This window comes from Antechinus flavipes, chromosome 4 (genome assembly GCF_016432865.1).
Source record: "Antechinus flavipes isolate AdamAnt ecotype Samford, QLD, Australia chromosome 4, AdamAnt_v2, whole genome shotgun sequence".
Taxonomy (NCBI): Eukaryota; Metazoa; Chordata; class Mammalia; order Dasyuromorphia; family Dasyuridae; genus Antechinus; species Antechinus flavipes.
In genome coordinates this window covers 415,534,601-415,556,014 of record NC_067401.1, presented here as the reverse complement: position 1 = coordinate 415,556,014, position 21,414 = coordinate 415,534,601, and the positions used below count along the sequence as shown (strand labels likewise).

At 35.2% G+C, this 21,414-nt stretch overlaps 1 protein-coding gene across 1 annotated transcript in view; it reads left to right on the top strand.

Annotated features, from left to right (window-relative positions):
- Positions 1 to 21,414, top strand: part of CEP350 (centrosomal protein 350) — a 178,223-nt gene that overhangs the window by 91,928 nt on the left and 64,881 nt on the right. Inside the window, exons 23-25 of the mRNA XM_051998844.1 lie at positions 12,098 to 12,294; positions 15,938 to 16,122; positions 19,315 to 19,402. Coding sequence (XP_051854804.1) covers positions 12,098 to 12,294; positions 15,938 to 16,122; positions 19,315 to 19,402 — 470 coding nt within the window. The remainder of the gene's footprint in view (positions 1 to 12,097; positions 12,295 to 15,937; positions 16,123 to 19,314; positions 19,403 to 21,414) is intronic.

Genomic DNA, 21,414 nt, shown 5'->3' with positions numbered 1-21,414 from the left:
TGAGTCAAAGGCAGGAATTGGGAGTTTATATGGATAGTTAATATTATCAGACAAGAAAGATCACATTATAATTCTATTTAATAAATAATAAAAATCCTAGTATTAATTGTCCAAATAACCATATGGACTAAATTTGAATTACTTTTATATGAGCCAAAGTCACTAAATTAATTTTTCATTTCTATTTAAACAATGAAACATCAGTTTTAAAAAATCCTGAATGGAAGGTAATGATAACTAAGAAAACTAAGACAAAGTAATGGCTTCTAGAATTAACCTGGAGTGTTAATACTCTCTGTTCCATGACTTATTTTTAAATAAGTATACCGAAGTAACATTTGTATGTGATAATCCAGGGAATAGCAGATGACATTTTAGTATATTTCTTTCCTGCAGTTGATTATTTCTGAATCACTGTAGAATTCAAGGAGTGCAAAAAGAGAGCCCACTTTTCAAGTTATTCCTGTTTGGTCTGATTTAATTAGAAGAGAAATTTGTAATGGAAGAGGCAGTGGTGACATATCTTTAATTTAGAATAAATTGTCATGAGCAGGGAATTCTGATTTGGACTTTTATTTCCTTTAATTCTTCAAAGAAAATAAAATTCAAATGTTTTGTTTTATGCACATTGCTGATCCTTTAAAATTAGTGTTTAAATTCTATTGCTGTAAAAATTTATTAAAGAATTATATATAGGAATAATATGATAGTTGAAAACTATTTTTTCAGCTTTTTATTTTCAAAATATATGCATAGTTTTTAGTATTCACTCTTGCAAAACCTTGTGCTAGTAGGTTTTTACTCCTTCCCTTTTACCCATCCCCTCCTTTAGATAGCAAGTAATCCAATATCTTAAGCATGTGCAATTTCTTCTAAACATTTCCACATTTTATCAAGCTGCACAAGAAAAATCAGATCAAAAAAAGAAAAAAAAAAAAAAAGGGAAAAAAAAAAAGTAAAAAGAAAGCAAACCACAAAAAAAGTGAAAATACTATGTTGTGATCCACATTCAGTCCTGACAGTCCTTTTTCAGGCTACAGATGGCTCTTTTCAGTACAAGTTTATTGGAATAGGCCTGAATTACCTTGTTGAAAACAACCATGTTCATCAGAATTGATCATTGTGTAATTTTGTTCTTGTTGTGTACAATGTTCTCTTGGTTCTACTCACTTAGCATCAGCTCATGGAATTTTCACCAGGCCTTTTTGAAATCATCCTGCTGATCATTTCTTATAGAACAATAATATTCTATTATATTAATATACCATAACTTATGTAGCCATTCTCCGACTAATAGGCACCCACTCAGTTTCTGTTCCTTGCCACTACAAAAAGGGCTGTTACAAATATTTTTACACACATAGGTCCTTTTCCCTTTTGTATGATCTCTGCAATACAGTCCCAATAGAGACACTGCTGTATGCATAGTTTGATAGTCCTTTGGACATAGGTCCATATTGCTCTCCAGAAGAGTTGGATCAGTTCACAATTCTACCACCAATATATTAGTATCCCAGTTTCCCACATCCCCTCTAACATTTATCATTATTTTTTCTTATCATCTTAATCAGCCTGAGAGGTATGTATTAGTACCTCAGAGTTGTTTTAATTTCCATTTTTTTGATGAATAGTGATTTAGAGCATTTTTTCATGTGACTAGACATGTTTTTAATTTCTTCATCTGAAAATTGTCTATTCGTGTCCTTTGACTATCAATTGGAGAATGACTAGTATTATAAATTTGAGTCATTTCTCTGCATATCTTAGAAATGAAGCCTTGATCAGAACACTTGATGTAAAATTTTTTCCTTAGTTTTCTGCTTCTCTTGTAATCTTTTGTGCATTGATTTTGTTTGTAGAAAAATTCCTTTCTTCTCCACAGATCTGAGAGGTAAACTATCCTTTGTTCTTTATGTCTAAATCATTAAACCATTTCAACCTTATCTTGGTATAGGGTGTTCGGTATTGGTCAATGCCTAGTGTTTGTCATATTATTTTACAATTTTCCCAGCAATTTTTGTCAAATGGTGAGTTCTTATCCTAGAAGCGAGGGTCTTTGGGTTTATTAAACACTTGATAAACTATAGCCATTGACTATTATGTTTTGTGAATCTAACTTATTCCCCTGATTGACTACTCTATTTCTTAGCCAGTAACAAAAGTATTTGACCGCTGCTTTATAATACAGTTTTAGGTCTGGTACATCTAGGTCAGCAGCATTTACTTTTTAAAATTCCATTGAAATTCTTGTCCTTTTGTTCTTCCAGATGAAATTTGTTACTATTTTTTCCTATCTCTGTAATTTCTTGGCCATTTGATATGTCTGACATCGAATAAGTAGAATTATCATTTTTGTTATATTATCTCAACCTACCCATGAGCACTTGATATTCTTCCAGTTGTTTAGATCTTGCTTCCTTTGTGTGGAAAGTGTTGCACAATTGTTTGTTTGATTTACTCTTAATGTCTCTTTGAGTCATTCACTCCCATTTGTTCAGTTTTAATTTTTAGTGAATTCTTTTCTTCAGTTAGCTTTTTTTATCTCCTTTTGCATTTGGCCATTTGAACTTTTAAATTAAATATTTTGTTCATTAAATTTTTTTTCCATTTCACCAATTATATGTTTTAGAGAGTTCTCCTTTTCCATTTCACCAATTTTGTTTTTCAAGTAGTTGTTTTCTTTTTTTGTTTCTTTAGATCTATTTTTTAAGGAGTTGTCTTCACCTGGTTTCTGTATTTCCTTTTCCTAATTCTCCTGTTAAGCTGTCATTTCCTTTACCCATTTTTCGTTTAACTCTCTTTTAAGATCCTTTTTGATTTCTTCTAAGAGAGTCTTTTGAGTTGGAGATCAACTCAACAAAAAAAAAGCCCCTTGAGACTTCATCTAGAGATGTTTTGCCTTTAGTGTCCTCAGCATTTGAGGTCTGTTCTTTTCTGTCTCCATAATAGCTGTTTATGCATAATCAGAGCTCTTTTTGCTTTTTTGCTCATTTTGTTAAAGGTTGAGGTCTGATCTTAGGGCACAGGATAGTTTGTCCCAAGCTTCTCCTACAAGTGACAGTGACTTCACACTGCCCAGGGGCCTGTGCTGCTGGCTAACTTCCAGTGTTGGGTGAGCTTGGCCAAGTCCTGCATTATCCTGGATTCAGGGGCTCACTCTTTGCTATCTGTAGTTGCGGTGGAGGTCTCATACTTAGTCTGCTGATCCATTGGCTTCTGAACCAGGACATCTTATGTTGTATTTTGGCTAAGAGGCTCCCAGTTGATTTTCCCAGTCCATGCAAAGAGGCCTCTGCACCCTGAGTCCTTGCACTGGGTTGCTTTACCCCACCCTAATTGAGACAGACCTTTCCTGAAGTTCTTCCAAAATACCTCCTGCTGGAAATTTGTTACACTCTAATCTTTGTGGGTTCTTTCACTCCAAAACTCATTCAGAGACTTGATCTGGTGATGTTCTGAGGGAATCAAGAAGAACGCATACCAAAAACCTGTCTACTCTCCTCCATCTTGGCTCCACTGACAGTTGGAAACTATTATGCTTTATTTCGTAGTGATTGTAAAGAGTATTTTGTGCCTCAATCACATCAGTCATCTCATGGCTCTTGCTTACAACCCTTTGAGGGATGGTTTTATTATTTTATTATCCTGATTTTTCATATGAGGAAATGAAAGTCCTGAAAGTTATGTAGCATCAGTGAACATCTGGGATAGAGAAAAAGAACTGGACATGGTCTTATATGAGGGCTGGTGCTGACCTATTAAATGACCTTGGGTAATTTGCTTTTCTCATCTTCAACTTCAGTTTTCTTGTGTGTTATCATAAAATTGGTCTAGATTATCTTAAAAGTTTGTTTAATCTATAAAAATTCAATACTCTTTAATTTGCCCCAAGAACATAGAACAAATACATCGTGAAACTGTGATCCAAATTCTGATATCATATTCATTGCTTACTAAAAATATTGTGCTACATATAAAATTCAAAACTGATAATTACTAGAAGGATAGTGTATGTTGACAAACTGATAATATGCTTTAATATTTGATGATGAAAATTACTGGAAAAATACTGAAAAATTGTGTATATGACATGCTCTATTCTGGTAAGTAAGATTTCTAGCACTCTCATCCCTCCAAAAATAATATGAACTAAGGAGTCCAAAAGGATCCAAATGTGCTGCTCCACTCAACAAGCATATGCAAAGTGCCTCCTTTAAGATGCCAGGCACTATACTGGGGATGCAGAGAGAAGCAAAAGCATTGTCCCTGTCCTCAAGAAGCTTATTATAACATGTTGTTTAAAAAACAAAACAAAAAAAAAAAAAACTATTTACAAAGATCTATACCCCTGCTTCAGTGAAATAAGTTGGAAGGAATAGGAAAGCTTCTGCAGAAAGTGAGATTTGAGCCTTATCTTGAAGAAGCATAGGTCAGAAATGAGTATATTCCAGTCACTGAGAAGGGGAAAATGTGCTTAGCATATCAGGAGATAGCAGCTACACTATTGTATCTGTATTGTAAAAGTACATGGAAGGGAATAAAAAATAAAATAGAAGAACTTATTAAAAGGTACAAAAGGGCATGGTTGTAAAGAGAATTAACTTTGTATTTTAATCTGAAGGTCTTTGAAGAGAAGGTCATGGTCAGGGACATGGTCAGACCCAAGTGTTAGGAAAATCACTTTAGCAACTAAGTTGAGAATGGATTGGAATGAATCAGAGAGTTTAATTAAAAAGCTATTGCAGTAGTTCAGGTGAGAGGATCTGGTTATGTTTTATGAGAGGATCTAGTATTGTACTAGAATGGTCGTTGTATGAGTGAAGAAAAAGGGATGTATATGAGAGATGCTGTGAAACAACAAAAATTGACTATGGCTGTAATAACTTAACAGCCTGATATGAAATTCAAAGCAGGAATTAAATATAATTTGGTGGTTTGGGAACATTTACTGTAAGGACATTCTGTTCTAGCCACTATGTTAACTTCCAAAGGCAGTGCATGTCACAATATATCAAATATAGTACTTACCGTATTTCCCCGATAATAAGACACTGTCTTATCAAAAAAAATTTTGGACAGAAAACCATCAGAGGGCTTATTTTCAGGGGTGGGCTTATTTTAATGAACATTGACAGCAATTTTAATAAACAGGTAAATGTGAACCAAAAAAAATACCTTTATTCAATAATGATCGTGTCATCTTCTTCAACAACATCGTCATAAGTGTCCATACCCTGAATTCCATCCTGGATGTCTTGCACCTCTATTTCCTTCAGAAGTGGACCCAATCTGTCATGTCCAGCAATATAACGCTCTTTAAATGAACATGTCTTGTCCAGGTAACCTGCTCGTAGTGCCTTGGCGACACAGCTGTCAGTAATTTTATCCCATGACTTCTTCACAAGTCACGACTTCTTGCAGACAGGGCTTCACAAAGATTCCACGCTGATTTCTTTCCATTCTATTTTCAATGTAGTCATTGACTTCCATGCGCAAATGGTCCTTGAATGGCTTGTTTATTGCAATATCAAGGGTCTGGAGATAGGCAGTCATTCCTGCAGGAATCATTACTTGATCTATTCTTCTCTCTGCAAGGAAGTTTGTGGTGAGCTTTTTCTTCTCAAAACACAGCCAGGTGATAAAAGTTCAGATCTTTTATTATCTCCAATATAGCCTGGTTAGCTTAGAGGTCTATCTCTCTGCTTGGTTCCAAGAGCTCCCTCCGAATGTTGCCAAATCCAAGGATTCTGTCCTTCAGCCTCTGCCTCTGCTTTCTTCAGCCTCCAGCCAGCTCCACTCTTCATGTCATTCTGGTGAAATCTCTCAAGATGCTCTCTGTCTGCACCACAGTCCTCCTCTCCAATCCAGCTGAACTCTCTTCCGCGACCAGCCAGCCAAGTGGAAAATATATTCTGGAATAGCTCTCTCTTCATTGGCCTTATATGTGAATCTTCTGAGAGAATGGGATTATGGGTTTTCTCCCATAGTGCTCTCTGGCCCTAAGAGCTTTAAGGGAGGTGTGAATTCCCAAAGTTACAAAGTTTACTTTGTGAAGCTGGCATACTTGTGAACTCCAATGCGTAAAGGTGCAAACACAAGCATTGTACTAATTAGTTCTACTTAGTACCTTGTTTCAGGTTCTGCCCAAAACATCTTCTTGTAAGATTAGATCAACTCTAATTAGTTAGCAGTTTGTAAAGATTCCAACATCTCCCCCTTTCTTTTGTTTTAGAACATAGGGTAGTCATGACCTCCCTGATTTCTCAAGGAGGTGAGAACCCTCCAAAAAAGGTGATCACGCCTTCCCTGACACCTCAGGAAGGAAGATGAAAACACCAAAGGAAATAGGAAGTCAAATCAGATTAGCAGGTTTCTGAAGAGGTACACATAAATCCATCAATATGGGCCAGAATTTTGTAACAGATATACATGCTATACATAAATCCATCAATATGAGAGACATTATACATAATTTACATAAGCACATAGCAATATAACACAGGCTAGTAGTAATGTAACAAATAACATGAATCATCCTGAAATTTTACACATGTCCATAAGTCCTAGAAACAGTCCATAAGGAATCCATTGTCCATTAGTTCATGTGCCAGCATGAACTGAAAGTACTGCAAAAAGTCTCATCAACAATTTTTCATCTTAAGGAATCCAATGATTCTTGCTGGTTTTTCAAGAACTAAAACAGTTTCATCTTGTGTTAGGAAATCCAATGATTCCTGAAGATTTTAAAAGTCTTTTTAACAGTCTCATTGTCAGCCATCTGATTCTTTCTCCATCTGTGGAAAGCAGATCCTCTTCCCCAAGCAGTTAATCTATTTAATTCCCTTCTATTTACCACTTTTCGGATTTCTCATCATTATCTGATAATTACATTGGAGTTGTTTGCACTGGATACTGCCTTGTTGTCTTAAAAGACTTGTATTCTTCCCAACTGTAATCCTGATTGCTTTTCTGTTGGTTGATGACATCAGAGTTCTGAATTTCTAAAGTCTCTCTGGGTGTAACCTCAGCTGCTATCATGCCCCACCTGTCCTTTGATTGATACTTTGGAGCTGGGTCCTGCCTCTCATTCCTCTGGGTCAATATACATTTAGAGGCCCAGTGAAAGCCTCGGTTACATTTTGGACATGGGGTTTTGGGTTTTCTCTCACCCTGTCTTCTCACTCTATCTCCATATCTACAGTGAGCTCTCAGATGTCCAACTTTTCCGCACTGAAAACATCGACGAGTTTCTCTAGAATTCCTTTGCCAAGAAGGACCTTGTCTTTCCATGTTCATCATAGTTTGGGCATAATAAGCATTTGTGCCCACTGTGGCACAGCGTCTTATGATCTCCTCCAAAGGAGCATCTTTGTTTAGCCCCCATATAATTCTTTTGCAAACCTCATTGGCATTTTCCTTAGCCAAATGTCTAGTCATTATTTCTGTGGCAGCATTATTTCCAATGGTTCTTATTACAGCTGTTTGCAATCGTCCCACAAAATCTGCAAAAGGTTCATTGGGACCCTGCTCTATTTTTGTGAAAGCATTATTTCCATCTTTCTGTCTAGGGAGAGAATTCCAAGCTTTTATTGCAGCCTTAGAAATTTGCTCATACACTGTTATGAGATAATAAATCTGTTCTGAACTCTCTGCATACTGACCTTGACCAGCTAGTTGGTCAAAAGTGATTTGTCTAATAGTTCCTGTTTGCCTATTGCGTTGGGCTTGAATCCTACATAATTCATGAAACTCTGAAAGCCATAATAAATTTTGTCCCGGTTCTAGACATATTCTCGCTATGGATTTCCAGTCATTCGGGGTTAGGATTTCATAAGACAAATTATCTAGTAACATCTTCACATAAGATAATGTAGCCCCATAAAGAGTGCAACCCTTTTTCAAATCTTTAATTTTTCCCAAATTAAAAGGAGTGTATCTTCTCTCTTTTTGACCTGAAGAGTCGATCTTTTCAATCACAGGATATGCGTTTATAAAATCAGATATATCTTCTTCATTTTTTGCTTTAATGAATGCTTTCAAATTCTGCTTTACAGGAGAAGCTGACTGTGTTTCTGTCTCTCTCCCTCCCCCTTGTTCCACCCATGAAGAGTTAATTGAGGGGGGAGGGTCATGAGATGTAGAATTACCTAATTCCTCCTGCTGTGAAGTATCACACTCAGAATTGTAATTAACTCCATTCTCATCTGATTCGTCCTCCTTTTCACCTAGTAAAGTTGGCACTTCTTCCTCCTGTACTTTCCTTTTCTTCATTTTATCACTTAAATAACTTCTTATAGCCAATTGTATTACATTATATGTATTAATTATGTCTTTGGAAATTGAGTCAGGTCCATTTCTATTATAAAAAAGATCCTCTCTTTCTAATGTCCACTGCATTGAGTTTGAATTAGATCTGTAGCATTCACCCAGTTTTTCTCCGATTAATTTCCATTCGTCTAAATCTAATTCCTTTTCTGTAGAAAACCAAGGACATAGTACTTAACAATTTCTAAAAGTTCAGTGATCTGCTCCAAAATTATAATTAAACCTTGGCTTTCCATAATTTTGACAATGCTCTCTAAACATTTTCCTTGAACAGAAACAGAAGGCTGTTTTCTAAACATCTGTCCCATCTTAGCTGAAATTCTACTTTAACTCTTCTAACAAAATTTCTTTGTTACACTTACCCTAATTTCTGGGTTGAAGAGTCTTTTCCACTGGATCAGGATCAGAGGCTTTTCCACTTGAATCAGGATCGTAGCTTTTCCACTGAAATCCACTGAGGGGGTCTGTTAGCCCCACGTTGGGTGCCAAAATGTTGTGATCTAGTTCAGATGGATCTGAATCAGTCCCTGTTCAGGTGGGGTTCCTGGGCCTCCTGAAATAAAGGCGTACTGGCCAACATAGTTAAAAGGCTATCTGCCTTTGAATTTCCATCAAAAATAGGACCTGGAAGTCCACTATGTGAGTGGACATGCAGGATATAAATCTTTCCTGGATGCTTTCTCACGTGCTGTTGAAGTTCCTTAAAGAGCTGATATATATTAGAAGCTGCAAATTTTATTTGGGCTGTGGCAATTCTTTGTACCACACCTACTGAATAGGCGGAATCAGATATTATATTTATGTCGCCTGGGTAATAAGTGAGAGCTAACATGATCGCATATAATTCGTTCTGCTGAGTGGACTGAAAAGGAGTTCTGACTACTCTTTTTACGGTTAAATCATGAGAGTAAACAGCACAAATATTTTGTTTGGCTGTGTCTGTAGAAATAGTTGGTCCTTTAAGAGGAACCTTAGAAACCTTCTCCTCAAAAATCCATTGCCAATTATGCAGTAGTCTGGTTATCTTTAATGGAGATCCATGTGCAAAATTTGGAGCCATGGCCAATAAAATTTGCCACTCTGGGATGGTTTTACAGCATACATTAATTTGTGCATTTGTATAAAAGGTGTATATCTTGTCAGGTCTTATCCCAGATAATTGTACTGCTCGCTTAATGGCCTTTAATAAAATTCTAGCCACAAGCACTGGGTAAGGAGTAAGGCTTTGTTCTGGTTGTGCTGGGAGGTTCACCCACTCTATCACACTGTCTCCTTGATGAAGGACTGCTGTGGGTGCTTCTTTCGTAGCAAAAACTGATATTTCCAAGGGTTTTTGAGTTACTCTTTCAACTACATTGGATAAAGCCAGTTCAACTTCTCTCAAAGCCTCTTGAGCTTCTTTTGTAAGCTGGCATGGTGAATTTAAAACAGTGTCTCCCCTTAAAATGTAATATAGGGGTTGCAATTGATTGGTAGTTAAACCTAACACTGGACGCATCCATTGGATCTCTCTTATTAACTTTTGGAAATCATTTAAGGTGTTCAACCTCTCTGTTCTTAAAGACAGTTTTTATAGTGTAAGTGCCTTAGGATATATTTCATATCCTAAATATTGAAAAGGAGCATGCCTTTGAGTTTTTTCTGTAGCGATATGAAGTTTGTAGTATCTTAGTGTTTCTATGGTCTTTTGTAGACATGCTTCTAACATTTGCTCCTCAGGTGCACATCCCAATATATCATCCATATAATGTAATAGCATAACTTTTGGAAATGCTTTTCTTACTGGAGCAAGAGCAACAGCAGCATACATTTGGCATATAGTAGGGCTATTTTTCATTCCCTGTAGCAAAACTGTCCATTCATATCTTTTATAAGGCTCAGCTAAATTAACACTGGGCACTGAAAAGGCAAATCTTTTCATACCCCCCTTGTCTAGAGGAATAGAATAGAAACAATCCTTGATGTCTATAACCCAAAGAGGCCATTCTCTAGGAAGCTGAGTAGGAGATGGAAGTTCAGGCTGAAGAGTTCCCATAGTTTCCATCTGTTCGTTTACCTCTCCAATGCAGCTGAACTCTCTTCTGCGACCAGCCAGCTAAGTGGAAAATATTCTCTCTTGCCTCCCCTCAGAGAGAGGGCTTCTGGCGTAATTCCGCTGAAATCCGACCGAGAGCCTCTGTCTGTTTCTTTTATACAAGAGGGATGAATTGTGGGATATGAGAGAGAGGGATTATGGATTTTCTCCCATAGTGCTCTCTGGCCCAAAGAGCTTCAAGGGAGGTGTGAACTCACAAAGTTACAAAGTTTACTTTGTGAAGCTGGCATACTTGTGAACTCCAATGAGTAAAGGTGCAAACACAAGCATTGTACTAATTAGTTCTACTTAGTACCTTGTTTCAGGTTCTGCCCAAAACATCTTCTTGTAAAATTAGATCAATTCTAATGAGTTAGCAGTTTGTAAGGATTCCAGTAGAAGTTCTTCATTTCTTTAGCGGGTGAGTGCTGGCTGAATCCCAGATTATCAGACCTCTTTGGTTACCTCGCATAACAAGTGGCAGCATTAAATCAACCCACTTTCTTATAACGGCTTGTGTACACCAGGCTTTTTCGGTTTCAAGAACGTAAATGCCTGATACACGTTCAATCTTATCTTTCTTGCCCTTACTGATGATTAGAGGTGTGGCTTTCTTTCCATCCAAACGAATTGCCAAAACACAGGTGATCCGTGCAGACAGAATAATAAAATTATGACCGTCAGTCCTTCTTTTCATTCCATCATGCCCCTCAATAATGTTTTAACCTCATCATGCTCCCTGAGTGCTCCTTCTATCCTCCATGATGCCCCCTGAGTTCTTTTATCCTCCATCATGCCCCCTCACTTCCGCTTACATACCAGGTTTTTATGTTGTCCTGCCTCAGCTCTCCTCCGCGGCACTGCTCTCAATGGTGCTAACAAGCAAATCACTGGGGAAGAACAGGATGACGCGCTCACTGCTACAGCTCTAATTGGATGCAGCTTGGAGCGTGGCGTGCGTGTTTCACCTGGGGAGGAAGGGGGAACGGTGCATACAGAGGGTACCATAATATAGCGTGTAGCGCAGGGGATCACCTTCACTACAGTAGCGATCTCAATAGGGCTTATTTTCGGGGGAGGGGTTATTTTAGAGAAATCTTACACAGTAAGGGGAGGGCTTATTTTCGGAATAGGTCTTATTATCGGGGAAACACGGTATTAATAATGATAGCATTAAATTATGAAATAAATTAAAGTTCAATATATTTGATTTTAAAAGGGAGAGAATTTTATAAAGAATATTTTAGAAAGATCTCTATCAAAAATGATTCAAATAACCATTTTGGGCAGATAAGCATCTTTTCACCTGATCCCTTTTAAAGATTATGTTAAAAAAAAAAAAGAAAGAAAATTATCTTGTCATCTAAATAAACGAGGTATTTATTCAGTTGAAAATGTCTTTATTTCAATCATGTTCTTATGATTTAAGTTTAAGATTTTAGGTAATTTTTCTGTTCTGTGATGTGCTCCAAAAACTTTGCTCTGTAGTCATTAAAGTTTCAATCACATAATAGTTTCTTCTAGGGATTTTTATTTGTGAATTCATTTTTTTCATCATGTTGTGTCCTTTTTAATAATTTGTAATCCATAAAGAAACTAAATATGCTTCAAAGCCTTGTGTACAAGTTAAAGACTTACTGAAAATTGTGTGTAATAGAATGGGAAAAATGTACTTTTTCTTTGCCTTTTTTTTTTAAGACTCAACTTCTATTGCAACTGAGTATTCCCTTAAATTTGATGAGTCCATGACAGAAGATGAAATAGAAGAAAAGTCTTTTAGGTCCTTACTACCCTCAGAGAGTCATCGCCGATTTAACATGGAAAAGAAAAGGGGTCATCGTGACGATTCTGATGAGGAGCCTTCTCCAGAAAAGACTGCTTTGTCTTCTGTTAAGGTAAATTGCTTTTTATCTATGTGTGTACTTCAAGGATAAGCTTTCTCAGAGGTGCTATATTACTTCTGTATGTGAATTTAGGATGAATTATCTACCTTGACAGGCTCATTGGAGAGTTAAATATATAGCAATATTTATGAATGCCTGTTGGGAGTTCAAATGTTGGAGTTCTTGTTCTTCTCAAAACACAGCCGGTTTAGTTTAGGGCCCTCCGAATATCTCCAAATCCAATGGTTCTGTCCGTTAGCCTCTGCCTCTGCTTTCTTCAGCCTCCAACCAGCACAAAAATGGAATGAATCTCTTGTTTCCTTCTCTTGGGGCTCGGCTAACTTTCTGGTGAGTCTTTCAGACCAGTTTGGTCTCAGTGGGGGAAGTGCAGGAGCCCAGCCACCTACCACAGTGGTGTGAGATGAAGATGAATCTGGTTGTCCACTGAACTCTCACTCGTAGCTTTATCTTTTGAAAACTCTTCTTCTGCCACCAGCCAGCCAAGTGGAATATATTCTGCCTTGCCTCGGAGAGAGGGCTTCTGGCGTAATTCCGCAAAGTGCTCTCTGTCTGCACCAGAGTCGCTCCTCTCCAGTCCAGCTGAACTCTCCTCTGCGACCAGCCAGCCAAGTGGAAAAATGTATTCTGGAATAGCTCTCTCGCCTTATATGTGAATCTTCTGAGAGAATGGGATTATGGGTTTTCTCCCATAGTGCTCTCTGGCCCAAAGAGCTCTAAGGGAAGTGTGAACACAAAGGTGTAAACACAAGCATTGTACTAATTAGTTCTACTTAGTACTTTGTTTCAGGTTCTGGCCAAAATCTTCTTGTAAGATTAGATCAACTCTAATTAGTTAGCAGTTTGTAAGGATTCCAACAAATGCCTAAGTTGATTTAAATAAAAATCTATTAATTTTTTGGAGATAATTGGTTCATATTAGTTTTTTAAAAAAACTAACAAAAGGGGCAGCTAGGTGGCGCAATGGATAGAGCACCAGCCCTGATGTTAGGAAGACCTGAGCTCAAATTTGGCCTCAGACACTTAACCCTTCCTACCTGTGTGACCTTGGGCAAGTCACTTAATCCCAATTGCCTTAGAGGGGGAAAAAAAACCTGTAACAAAAGTATTTCAAATTTTAGAGCAAGCAATTTAAAAAATTCTATACAAAATTTGTTTAATCCCTAACGTAACGGAATTGTAGTTCTAAGAATAATGTTGAATTCAAGATGTGCCAGAAAATCTAATTTCTGACTTCTACCCGAGATGTGTACCAAAAAAAGAAGAAAGAAGAGTTTTAGTAGGTGGGAAGTTCCCATTATAGCGGCTAAAGAAGGCTCAGGTGACAAAAAAGTCAAGACATACAGCAGATATTTAAATCTATGTGGTGTTTATGAGTAGGAAATTGACTAAAGATTTTCTTAAAACAGGTTTACCTGTAGGATGAAATATTTTTCAACAAAACCAGAAGTAATTATTATCTGTATGATACCATGTTCTCATATTAGTTTAAAGAGTATTTATTGAATGTGAACTATGTACCTGACCCTGTACAAGGCAATGAAGATAGAAACACAAAAATGAATACCAACACGTACGTAATAAGTAAATAGAAAACATATATAAAATAATTTTGATTAGACAAACTAGGGAAGAGGACTAAAAGTGATAGTTATCATCTTTGATAGCCTTATCCTCAACTATAGAAATCTTGAGCTCAACTGCCTATCTTTTATTTTTATTAATTGTTTTATTCAATTTTTTCCCTTAATGCCTTATTTGTTATGTAACAAAAAATTGTTTAATGTTCAAAGAAAACCGCTTTCTCCCTTGCCCTGTTAATATTTTAACATGCTAATTTTGTAGAATTTGTTTTTATTATATACATCTATAAACATACTCTTTCCTAAAAGATCTGATTTTAAGATTGTAGCCTGTATTTGAAAGATATATTAGAGATAAATTTTACTTTTTTTCCCCTCTATTTTGGAGAAAAGTGAATTTCCATTGATTCATGTATAATTATTCTCTCACCTTGTCCCTTTTGTGATCATTGGTTTCTGTTTTCAAGATGGTTCTGAATTCGTATACATTCATGATCAGTGTCCCACATAGGGAGGAAATACATGTCTTTGGTACCATTAACATTGTGCTGTAACTATAGAGAGCTATTACCCAGCATTCAAAGTCAATTATGTCTTGCATAATAAGTCACGTAAATTATGTTTGTTAAGCCTGTAAATGATGTTTGAGTCTAAAGATATATTAGTAAAGGTATACCTGAAAATTCATGGCAAGATTAGAGGGGAGTTTGGCATCACACTTAGATGTGGGACAGGTATGGAGGTGAGTAAAAATTTTCCATCAACAGGTTATAGTTATACAAGCACTTACTAAATGTTGATACTCTTTGTGAAACACTATATTAGGCACTGGCAAGATGCCAAAAATTCTGGGAAAGGAGATATATAGACCTAATATATACAGAGATAATAAGTAAATACAAAGTAAGTTCAGGAAGGAGAGAATATTAGTAATATGAAATAAGGGAAGTTTTCATGAAGGGAATGTCATCCAAGATTAGTCTTGAAGAAAAAGAAGAATTATGCATGATAGGAATGAGGAGGTGGTGCAATTCAAGATTGTGATTAACCACTTTTGAAAATTCAGAGGCATAAGATAGTGTGTCTACTTTAGGGAACAGTTAGTAGTTTGCAGTATGAGTAAGGTTGAAAAGGTAAGGTAGAATCAGAGAGTGTAGGACCTTAAATTCTTTTAAAAAACTTTTTTGATATGTTTTGTTTTTTATATCACTAGAATTTCCCTCAGTGTTGTCACCCTATCCCAGAGAGTCCCCATATAGCAGATCATTAGATTGTGAATTCCTTGAGAGCAGGATCTAGTTTTTGCCTCTTTTTGTATCCTCAGAGCTTAATACAGTTGCCTGGCATATAATAGGCACTTAATAAATGTTTATATTGATTGATTAACAAATAATATTTTTAAAGAAAAAGACTGAAAAATCAGCAAAATGGTTAACATATTTTTAAAAATCTAAAAATATGTGCAGTATTCCACACTTGTGGACTTTCTACTTTTGCAAAGGAGTTGAGTGGAGTCTCTTCTCTTTTCTTTGGAACTATACTTGTTCTGTTAGTAAGTATTTATTCATTAAGTATGCAGATGCTATGTTAAGTTCTAAGGATACTAGAGGGACATTCCCTGACCTCTAGCCACTAATGATCTATGGAGGGATTTTGTAATTTTGAAAATTGATTTTGATTTATTTTGATTTTGTTCTTCTTTCTATTTATATTATAGCCAAAGTGTATATTGTTTTTTGGCTCTACTTACTTCATTCTGCATCAGTTAATTTAAGTTTTTCCATGTTTATTCATTCTATTCATTCTTTTTTATTCATTCTATTTTATTCATTCATAATTTCTTAAGAGTACAGTATTCCATACTACTTATGAACTACAATATATTTAGCTATTGGGTATCAACTTGACTTTTTATCAGTGCCCTCCTTGGTCTATTGATGGAATTTCTAGGTTAAAGAGTATGTTTGCATATTTTTATAATTAACTTGGATCTAAAAATAAATTTATGTGTGCTTTTAAAAGGTGATAAAATGGAAATAAACTCCTCATTTCAGGAACTGAGTATGCCATTCTCAGGAGGGCAAGATAGTTTCTCTAAATTCACTATGGAAATGGTACGTCAGTACATGAAAGAAGAGGAAATGAGGGCAGCTCACCAGTCTTCATTATTACGACTCCGTGAGAAAGCCCTGAAGGAGAAAGCTAAAGCAGAGCTAGCCTGGCTGGAACACCAAAAAAAGTAAGGACATTCTGAAAACCAAAAAGTAATTCTTTAAGAATGCTAGCTTTATGGTTTGTAATAAAAATTCCCTTTCATATTTATGCAATTGAAACTTAGGGAAACTTAACTTCTAACTAGGGAAGACGCCAGCCCAAAGAAATATCTACCTGGAAGTTATAAAATCTGAATTGTATTTTTGCTTCTGCAGTAATGCATAAACTCATATTTAGTGGCCATTTATTACTTTAGATTCTTTTTCCCCTCCTTATCTTTAAGATTCATTTTGATAAGTGGTAGGAATTTTCCAATATGATATATTCTTTCAGTATCTATTGATTATAAAACACTGTGCTGGGTGCTATGAGAAGAATAAAAAGATGAATTGGATGTAGCTTATGTTCTCATGGACAATTAATATGAGTAAATTGAAGTATATATATATTGGGCCACTTTATGTTGTTCCCATTAAAATTCTTATTTAAGTTCTATTTATACTATGACTTTAAAAAATTTAATGAAATTAAGATTCTGTGTCCATTGTCTTGGAAAGGAATACTCAAAAATGTCAGTAACACAATCATAAATAATTCTGGAGAGGAAGAAAAGGGTAAGGCAGGATTCTAAAAAATCTTTGTGGTTACACAAGGAGCTCTTATGAATTAATATTTTTAAAAATAGATGAACAAAAGGTAGAAAGAGGCACCCATTTCCAAGAATCAGTTATAAACCTACAAGATAATGTCATGAAATCCATAGTTTCAGACTTTTTAAAAAGTGTTAAAAACAATAAATAACTAAAGCTTTGGGGGCTGTCTCTAGAATATAAAATAAGAAAGAAAGAAATGGGCCTCTTCTGATAGATGGTGGAATGGAAAATGACAGAAAACACATCTATTTAATATGTAATTTTCTTCTGTCAAGATAGATTAAATAGTAAGAGTCACTGCTTGCCTTAAAATTAGATTGTTTTCCATTTCATATAAATTAATATTTCATGGTATTGAAAAAAATTTGCAGGTATAAGCTTTTAACTCCTTGAATATTCTTTGAGAAATAATGGGAAATAAGACAAGTGCCAAAAGATTAGAGATTGGCAAATATTATTTTTGCAAAAAGATGGCTCCTAGAAATTTTAGATATCTCCATAGATGAATGTAATGATAATCCCCAGCAAAATTTTGAAATGGATTATTAAGTAGCTTATGAACTATTGAAAAAGGAAATTGGCAATCATGTACTGCCTAAGCGCTGTAAAAGTGGTAATTATGTAGAATTAATATGAATTTACTAAGAAAAAGTTAGATGAAACCAATCTCTCTCTTTTTTTTTTTTTTTTTTTTTTTAAGATAATTACCAAATTATTAAGCCTCAGAAATACAGACAAGGATGTTCTAGTTAATATTGAGCATCTGGTTCTCTGAAGGAAAAAAAAAAGTATACCTGATACTTTGTTTTAGTTTGAATTACTAACATTTTCATTATTCCTTTCTTAAATCTAGTCCATCAACAAAACAAAACAATTCCTGATTTCTAATATCTGTCTATTTCTAAAGCATAAATGTTATCACTGAAAATTTGAAATAGTGGTTTCTCCCAAGCTGGTTCAAACTGACTTTTGTACCTCTTTCCTGATTATAAGCATGATTTATATGGATTTCATTAAGACATTTGACAGTCTGCCTCAAATTATACTTGTGAATGAAATGGAAAAATGTGAGCTGAAAATTAATACATTTAAGTGAATTGATAACTAACCAACTGTATCTGGATTATTAATAACAGTTTTATTTGTATACCACAAATCTCAATGTTAGGCCTTGCCCTAGTCAACTTTTTATAGTGACTTGGTTGAAGACAACTCTAAAATGGCAGAATTGACTCCCCCCAAAAATTCTCAACCAGCTGAAATAATGAACCAGATCACAGGATGAAATTTCATGAGTAAACTAAATCACCTAGCTTGGTTCAAAGAAGTAAATTCCCTCTCATAAGAAAAAAAAAAGTAGGACTTTTATTTGGCTAATCCATACCATCAAATAAAACCAATAAGAGGTATGAAATACCTATGGATATAAAAAAGTAATTTAGTATTAGATTGCTCATAGAGAGCTACAGTATCTAGAAAAAGGGAAGAAAATATATTCTTCATTGGTCTTACCTCTTCTGAAATGTTATATTTAGTTCTGAGTCTTAAATATTAATTACATTGACAAAGTGGGCATTAAAGGGAGATGACCAGAATAGCAAGGATGCACAAAGATGATGGTATAGGAGGAATAAGGAACTGAAGAAGAGAATATATAGGGAGTGGGAATTGGGAAAAGGATGACTAATACCTGTCAGATATTTGAAGTACTATTTATGGAAATGGTATTAGATTTATTGTCAGGCTCCAGAGACTAAAACTGGAAACAGTGGGTCAAAATGAAAGTAAAACAACTTTTTAATTTAATTATGAGGAAGCACTTTCTACAGATTAGTGATTTTAGGAAATTGAAATGGGCTGCTTTATGAGACTGAATATCATATCTTAACATCAGAGAATTCAGTTGCTATCTATCAGTTATCACAGAGTACTAGATTACTTTCAGTCTTTTCCAACTCCAACATTAATGATTTTATCACAGTCTACCCAAACTATTTAAGATGCCAGTTTTACCTGTAAGATTTTTTGTTTTTTTATATATGGATACATATATCTATCTTGCTCTAATTTGAAACTGTTATGCTAGCTTATTCTTTACTGAAATCTTTCTTTGATGTTTCATTGTGACTAGGAGGTGACCCAGGGTTCTGGGAGACTAAGGAAGCTAATGTAGCTCAAGATCTGGTAGGTCTACAAAGGTGGAAAAAAAAAAAAATTCAGATTTAGAGTTGATGGATTCTAAATATTTGTTGCCTTAGCACTAAACTTGCTAAAGTGGGAGAGTCTTACAAGTAGAAGGTTGGCTACTAAGTGCTAAGATTTTTTTTGACCACAGGGAGTCATGAAAACATTTATGCGGAATTGTAATCTGCATCATTGAAGGATATTACTCAATTGGTGAAGTCATGGATCATTGGCTTTTTGAAAAAGTATACTAGACTATAAGTTTATTAATGGAAAGAAATCTTTGAATTTGAAATTAAAATTTAATAACCATATTCTGTCTTAGTAAATTTATGTTTACATATACATATAAATATATATTCATATATATATATATGCAGACATCTACGAGACAAAGGAGAAGATGATAAGATGCCCCCTCTCCGGAAGAGACAACGTGGTTTGCTGTTGAAATTGCAGCAGGAGAAGGTGAGAAGAAAAAAAGGCATTTCTAGAGAAAATTTAACTTATATTAAACTAGTAAATATATTTTTTCTTTTTCTTAATAATATTTCATTTTTCCAAATACATGCAAAGACAGTCTTTAATATTCATCTTTATAAAACCTTGTGCTCCAAATTTTTTTCCATCTCTTTCCCTTTTCTCCCTCCCCAAGACAGGAAGAAGTTTGATATAGGTTAAACACATGCAATTCTTCTAAACACATTTCCATATTCCTCATGCTGTGCAAAAAAAATCAGATCAAAAAGGAGAAAAACACAAGAAAGGGGAAAAAAACAGACAATAAAACAAAGGTGAAAATGTGATGCTTTGATCTACATTCAGTCTTCACATTTGTTCTTCTGGATATGGATAGCACTTTCCATCACAAGTATATTGGAATTATCTTGCATCATCACATTGTTGAAAAGAGCCAAGTCCATCACAGTTGATCATCATATAATCTTCTTGTTACTGTGTATGATATTCTTTTGGTGAAGTGCTTACTTCACTTAGCATCAGTTCATGTAAATCTTTACAGACTTTTTTGAAATCAGACTGATGAAGAAATCAGTCATCATTTCTTTTTCCTCTTTTTAAAAATTACTAAAGCTTTTTATTTACAAAGCATATGCATGGTAATTTTTCCAACATTGATCCTTACATAACCTTTTGTTCCAAATTTTCCCCTCCTCCCTCCTACCTCCTCCCCTAGCTGGCAGGTAGTCCAATACATGTTAAATATGTTGAAATACATGTTTGATCCAGTATATGTATACATATTTATACAGTTATCTTGTTGCACAAGAAGAGTCTGATCAAGAAGGAAGAAAAAGAAAAACTGAGAAAGAAAAGAAAATGCAAGCAAATAACGGAGAGAGTGAGAATGCTATAATGCCTTCCATACTGTTCTCATGCTTCTCTCTTTGGGTGTAGATGGCTCTCTTCATCACTGTACTTTGTGAAACTGCTTTGAATCATCTCTGTGTTGAAGAGAGCCACGACCATCAGAATTTATCGTTGTATAGTCTTGTTGCCATGTATAACGATCTCCTGGTTCTGCTTATTTCACTTAGCATCAGTTCATGTAGGTTTCTCCTTGACTGTCATCCTGTTGGTTGTTTCTTACAGAACAATAGTATTCCATAACATTTATATATATATTGCTTTCCAGAATGGTTGGATTTGTTCACACTTCCACCAACAATGTATCAGTGTCCCAATTTTCCACATTCCCTCCAACATTGATCATTATCTTTTCCTGGAATCTTTGCCCATCTGACAGGTGTGTAGCGGTATCTCAAAAATTTGCATTTCTCTGATCAATAGTGATTTGGAGCACCTTTTCATGTGACTACAAATAGTTTCAATTTCTTCATCTGAAAATTGTCTGTTCATATCTTTTGACCATTTATCAATTGGAGAATGGCTAAAAATTTGAGTCAATTCTCTATATAGTTTAGAAATGAGGCCTTTATCAGATCCTTTGGATATAAAAAATGTTTTCCCAGTTTATTGCTTCCCTTTTAATCTTGTCTGCATTAGTTTTGTTTATACAAAAAGTTTTTAACTTAATCAAATGTATCTATTTTATGATCAGTAATAATCTCTAGTTCTTTTTTGGTCACAAATTCCTTCCTCTTCCACAAATCTGAGAGGTAAACTATCCTATGTTCTTCTAATTTATTTATAATATCATTCTTTATGTCTAGATCATGAACCCATTTCGCTTATCTTGGTATACAGTGTTAAGTGTGGGTCTTTGCTCACTTTCTGCCATACTAGTTTCCAATTTTCCCAGCAGTTCTTGTCAAGTAGTGAATTCTTATCCCAATAGCTAGGACCTTTGGGTTTGTCAAATACTAGATTGTTATAGTCATTAGCTATTTTGTTCTGTGAACCTAACCTATTCCACTGATTAAGTCATCTATTTCCTAGCCAGTACCAAATAGTTTTGGTGACTGCTGTTTTATAATATAGTTTTATATCTAGTATAGCTA